The sequence below is a fragment of the Galeopterus variegatus genome, unplaced genomic scaffold (genome assembly GCF_000696425.1).
Source record: "Galeopterus variegatus unplaced genomic scaffold, G_variegatus-3.0.2 Scaffold5638, whole genome shotgun sequence".
Taxonomy (NCBI): Eukaryota; Metazoa; Chordata; class Mammalia; order Dermoptera; family Cynocephalidae; genus Galeopterus; species Galeopterus variegatus.
The window spans coordinates 141,832-148,283 of NW_007731749.1; the positions used below are offsets into that span (position 1 = coordinate 141,832).

At 47.8% G+C, this 6,452-nt stretch overlaps 1 protein-coding gene across 1 annotated transcript in view; it reads left to right on the forward strand.

Moving 5' to 3' along the window:
* The window catches only part of LOC103605173 (RNA-binding protein 43-like), a 13,414-nt gene that overhangs the window by 5,562 nt on the left and 1,400 nt on the right, over nucleotides 1–6,452 (forward strand). The window contains 2 exon segments of the mRNA XM_008589759.1: nucleotides 5,632–5,862; nucleotides 5,996–6,281. Coding sequence (XP_008587981.1) covers nucleotides 5,632–5,862; nucleotides 5,996–6,281 — 517 coding nt within the window.

Sequence of the window (6,452 nt, forward strand, 5' to 3'; positions counted from 1 at the left end):
TTGGTCGTGGGGTCTTTTAACCTGTAGATGTAGCAATTAGTTGGGGTCTGCCCAAGACCTCATGGATAAATATTGATGATGGATAAATACTGGTGAACCTGGACTGTTAGAGGCAGTTGCAGAGATGGCTAGTAGCCTGGTGCAAGGAAGGAGAAAGAAAACTTATAAGAAGAGGAGGTAACGGCGCAGCAGCGGTAAGTACATTCAGCATGAGCAGACACAGTGTGAATTTATAGCCTGCTTTTAGCTGCTTCAGAGCATTCAGATGCAGGCCGCTGTGGGAGCAAGGCAGAGGGGGCTAGCTACGGTGGGAAGGAGGGGTGACACAGTGTGAATTTATAGCCTGCTTTTAGCTGCTTCAGAGCATTCAGATGCAGGCCGCTGCGGGAGCAAGGCAGAGGGGGCTAGCTACGGTGGGAAGGAGGGGTAGTTGATATCTGTTATACACTCACATGAGAGAAAGCGTCACCACTTTGCAGGAAGTTGGTGGCTGAGCCTCAGAGTGGGACCTGTCAGTGAGACAAGGTTGAGTCTTAAAATATCAGGTGTCTGAGTTGAGAGGGTCTTAAATCTCATTAGCCTGTCCCAGCACTGAGTCAAAGGGATGCGGAAGCCCAGAGAAGCCGGGCTCCTGCTCCCACCCCTGGCTCACCAGCAGCTCTGCTCCTACTGGGCAGCCAGACTACTGCAAGAAACGTCTGTCTGTATCCTCAGCACAGTGTTGGCAGGTGGGATATTTGCTAAGTAAAAGTTTACAGAATAAATTAATAGACAGTGAATGTCTCCATGGTCCACCTGCCTTCCTGAGCCCATTTTCTCCTTCATTTCACTTTAGTTATATTATACCATTATTTTTTGAGCAGAGTCTCTACTAGCTGGTCCAAACTGACCCTGGCTTCACCACCCCCACCCAAGCAGATGCATGAGACTGGGCTGGCTGGTTAGCTCAGTTAGTTGTAGCTCAGCCTTATAATATCAGGATCACGGTTCAGATCCCCATACCGGCCAGCCGCCAAAAAAAAAAAGTCACAGTCCGGAGCTGGAGTTGGAGCCAGGCAGGGGTGCACCAGGGGGAGCAGTGTCTGAGTCGTGCCTTCCCCTCCTAGCCTTCCCCACTGCCCCTGCGACCTGTACAGCCAATGGCCTCTGCAAAGATGTTACTGGGTAGTGTTACCCCCTTTGGGGTAGTTAAAAGGAAAAGTAAGGACTTGAGGAGGCTGGGCCATATACACTACAGTGACCTTCATCCACCATTTGGGTGGGAACCACCAAGTGGCTATGGGAAGAACAGGATTGTTCTGACATGTGATCATATCTCTCTCTTTGAGGCTGGGCTCTAGCTTCATCTGGAAACCTCCCTGCCAAGCTGGGAGGAACCGAGCCTCCCCAAGCCCATTTAACAGGTGACGGCACCACTGCTGGCTGGAGAGAGTGAGTCACCAGGGCCTCAAAGTGGGACTGAGGCTGGGCTGGGCCCCTTCCCTATGTGTCTGCTCAGCTGCTCCTGCCTCTTCCCCTTCCCAGTTCTGAGACTCTGAGCTTCCCCATTTAGGACGCTACTGAGAAGGGGGCTGAGGGACCCCACTTTGGCCTGTCCTAAAGCTGTTTGTCACTCATGCCCACCCCAGGACCTGTCTACCATGGCCCCAGGGCCATCAGAAGAGGCTGACATTTGCTGAGCACATGTTCTGTCCTGGGCAGTTAAAGCTGTGTAAATACCTTCTAAAGAAGCAAAATCAGTTAATTAAGGAAAGTGGGAAAATGGAGAACAACAGGGAAAGAAAGCACCCTTTGTCTCATCGCACAGAGACAACTGCTGATGTTTGGCTGTTTCCATAGACTGTTTTACAGGTGCAAGCATATTGTGTATAAAACTTTGTATTCTCCCTCCCTTTTTTTTCTGGCACTTAAAATTTTATTTTAAACTGTGGTAGAATATACCTAACACAAAGTTTGTCATCTTCACCATTTTTAAGTGGACAGTTCAGTAGTGTTCACACTGTTGTGCGGCCTTCCCCCGTTTCTATCATAACTCCACTGTGAGTGCTTGTGGATGCGCACGTGGGTTCCTTGTCTTCAACATCACCGTTGTTAATGACTGCACAGTGCTGCAGCCTTTGGATTTGGTGGACATGCTAGGATTCATTTATCCCCTGTTGTTGGACATTTAGGTTACTGCCAATTATTTCCTACAATGGGTAGATCTTTGAATATAAAGGTTTTTCACTCGAGGATCATTTCTTTGGGTAGTTTCCCAGCAGAGGAGGCACTTCTGGATGGAGGAGTGGGGCCAATTCTCTAGTTGTTGGCACTAGCATCCACTGTGGGATCCCTCATAGTCCTCTGGTTGGGCAGGAGTTTTTTACACAGAAGGAGAGACCAGAATGAACTGGAAGGGACAGGGCTTGTGAGTGAGACCCTGCCAGGAACTGGAACCTGCTCCAACTTTGGGGGGTATTTGCAGCAGGGCAGACCCTTGTGGCCTTGAAGAGTGGTACTCTGGAGCAACTGGACCCTTAGATGGCGCAGGAGGTGGGCGAAGGAGGCCCTGGCTGTCCTGCCTTGGCCGCCACCAATTGCCTTCCCTGCACACCCCTGGCCTCAGCTGTCAAGAGCAGTGAGGACAGACACACTCTCTGTACTGATTGGGAAAGCTCTTTAAGACATGGTGTTATGTGTAAAGAGCATAGAGCCAAATAGTGTGTCTGGTATGCAACCTGTTCTGAAAAGTGGGAGAAATAAGCATTTGTACTGGCATGGGCTCGGCTTAGCAACAAGGATCTCTGGAAGGAGACACAGGGAACTAATGAAAGTGGTTACTTGTTGGGAGAATGAGAGAAAAGAAATCAATGTGGGACAGGGCAGGGCAGCTGTGAGCGTTTTCATGATACAAATTTTTATACTATTTAATTTTTGAAACGTGAATGTGTTATTTTAAAAAATTAAACAATTAAAAATGAAAAAGAAGACATTAAGTCCAAGTTCCATGAGAATTTTTTCCTCTGAGTCCCAGTTATTTAAATCATCCCCAGAGTGGTCACAGTCCCTGTTTGATGAGTGTCTGTTATATGCGAGGCACTGCAATAGCCACTCCACAGTTGTCCTCAAACCCAGGCAGGGACTCTCACCCAGGACCATCCCTCTCCACTTTTCTCTGCCCCTGAATTCTGAGGAGATGGTCATTCTTGGTTTAACCATAGTTCATGTAGGATGAAAAGGTGGCCCCTGCATGTTAATAGTGGTTTCTGTGGATGTGGAAGCAGGGTGATTTTTCTCTCCATCCCTCTGCTTATTTTCTGCATGTAAATAACAGATTACTTACATCATTGAAAGGAAAATATTTTAAAACAAACTAAGCAATTCTTGCTTTAAAAGCTGAGATGATGTTTTTAGGCCAAATTTGTGGTTTGACAGCAGGACTTCTTCCACATGCTCTGAGCACAGTTTGTGGTATGTGGGCCCCTGGAGACGGAGAACTTGGTTCATTGGTGCCCATTCCATAGGACGTGGCTAGCCCTCTGAAGGTGTCAGAAGATTGCAGAGGTTGTGGTCATGCTTGCTGTGCTTTCACCGTGCCTGCTGATGGTTACCTCCAGAATTTACTGTCTGCAGCGTTCTGGGTCGAGAATTCAACCCCACCTTTGATTTTATTCTTAGTGGAAAACAAGATCCGGTTCTTGATGACCCACTTTGTGCTTCAGTCCCCAGGAGCTCACACACTTTTCCCTGCTGCTCCTGGTGTTGACATAGACTTGGGGTAGCCCCTGGGATGGAGAAGTAGTTCCTTCCTTGGGCTTTGAAGGGTGGGTAAGAATTTGGGAGACAACAGGAGGGCAATCAGCATTTCAGGCTAAGGTATGGGATGGGCAAAGGTGTGGAAGGGGGAGTAGATTTGGAAGATGGTTTTCTGGCTCAGAGCATTGTGCAAGGTGACTGATAGGAAGGGAGAGCCCGAGCTGGATTGTGAAAGGTCCCTGCCCTAAGTGGCAGCAGAGATACTTTCTTCTGCCTCTTCGCACCCTCTGCAGTGGTAGCTGTTCCTCTTCTGCAAAAAAACCTGGAGATTGCAAGCCGTGGGCGGGATGCCCTCCCGCCTCACCCAAGCGTGGCTGATGCTGCAAACCACACGGTGGGGGGAACTTGGTGTGGAAACTGAAACTGCCTCGGCCTCAAGCTAGAGAGAGTGGCACCCTGTGCCGTCCACACCAGGGATCCTCTCTGGGCTGGTTCTGGAAGGTCGCTCCCTCCCAGGCTCAGTCACTCCCCTTCTTCCAGAAGAAAACAGGCTTCTTTGAAAGCCCCCGAATGGCTGCCACCCTCACTTGCTGGGTGGCCTTGGAGAATCATTTCCCCTTTCTAAACCTCAGTTTTCTCATCTGTAGGATGTTAGGGTGATGATCACCTAAGATAAAGGTCTTAAGGTTGGGAGGTTGCTCAGGACAGTGTTAAGGGACCGCCTCCTCCTGCTCACCATGGTGAGTTAGCAGACCAGGACTGGTCCTGAGGGACCAGAGGTACAACTGGAGATGCTGCCACAGAGTGAGCCTCTATGTGGGTCTTCCCATTTCCAGAATGCCTCCTCAGCTCTGTTCACCAGTGCTTCTTACATCCCACCTGCAGAGAGTCATTCCTTTGGGTTCAAGTAACAAGACGATCTATGTTATCTCAATTCCGACACCAGTCCTGTGAGGTTGGTATTCTTATTCCTGCTTTACAGAGAGGAAATTGAGACTCGTACAGAGGATGTGGGGCTGGGGATGCCATGCAGATGGACTTTGGGACTGGGCCAGGCCTGGCTGCTATCTTCCTAGGCCTGTGTCAGAGAGCCCTTAGGGTGAGTGGGAGTGTGTGGGGTTTGCTGAGGCCCAGCACCCTGAACAACTGGTGATGGAGCAGGCAGGCTGGTGACAGTTCCTTCCACTGGTGTTGACAGGCCATCCACCATTGGCCAACAGGAAGTGCCAGCTGGAGCCCCAGAGACTAGTAGCCAGTGTGGGGATGGGGTAGCCAGATGGAACTCAGGGCTTCCCAGCTATGGAAGCAGAAATGGAAGACTGAGTCATACTTGGGGGAGCGGAGAAGAGTGAGTGACGGCAGATCTTGTAGACTGTCATTTCAGAAATCCCAATGCCTAGGCCATGCCCCGGGCCAATTTCATCCAAATTTCTGGGGTGGGACCTGGACATCAATATTTTTCAAAGTTCCCCAGTGCCTCTAACATGTGGCCAGGGTTGAGAACCACTGGTGTAGACAACTGTGGTGGATTAATATCTGTTGCTGATAATGGGCGCACATCTGGCTTTTACCATTCACGCCACCTCATTGTACTCGCCTGAGAGAGAGCAGAGCTTAGAGAGTTTTTTTGATGGTAAATATACGTAACATAAAATTGACCATTTTAACCATTTTTAAGTGTACAGTTCAGTGGCATTAAGTACATTCACTATTTCTACTGTCTCATCATCCTGAAGAGAAACTGTACCCATTAAGTAATAATTCTTGGAGCTTCTGGATAGTTTGAATACGTGGAGGTTCCTGGAGGGTGGTGCACCCAGGGAGGGCATGGAAGCTCAGCACCCCTTCCCCCATACCTTGCTCAGTGCATCTCTTCACCTGTATCCTTTGGAATAGCCTTTATGATAAACTGGTAAATGCATCGGTTTCAAATGTCAAGGAATCCAAAGCTTCTGAAAAACCATTTGTAGTTGCTAGTCTCTGGGTTGGCCTTTTTAGTGGTCAATTATTGGCCAAATTAGCAAAGAGTCACTTCCAAGATATTAAGAATGAGAGTGGAGATGTTGGAGATGTGATATATCCAACAAAAACTGCAAGAGTTGCATACGTAATATTCAAAGAAAAAAAGTTGCAGAGAATGTCATCAGACGAAAGAAACACCATCTGGGAGAGAAGGCTGGTTGTGCTCTCGTGGTCTCTCATTTTAGTAAAAATTTCTTCAGCTCTCAAACTGCAAGAGTTGCATACGTAATATTCAAAGAAAAAAAGTTGCAGAGAATGTCATCAGACAAAAGAAACACCATCTGGGAGAGAAGGCTGGTTGTGCTCTCGTAGTCTCTCATTTTAGTAAAAATTTCTTCAGCTCTCTAAATGCTATCCTTGACCTTTCTGTTTTCTGGAGTCAAGTTACTCTAGAAAGTCTGGTAATAGACTTAAAAAAGAAAATCCAAACATTAAGCTTCAGTCCTTTGGAACTCAATGGAAGAATCTCCATGGAAGGACCATTTCTGGCTATCGAGAAGCTCAAAGAATCTTTGCTATTAAAAGCAAGTTCTCTTTTAGGAAACAAACAAACAAACAAACAAACAAAAAAACAGGAGTTTTACCAGTGGAGGGAGAAAGTAGAACAAAGCCCAAAAAGGAGTCTACAGAGAAGCAAATAACTCTTTGGAGTCACTCAGGACATTAGTACCTGAGACTACTGGGAGTGGAGAAAA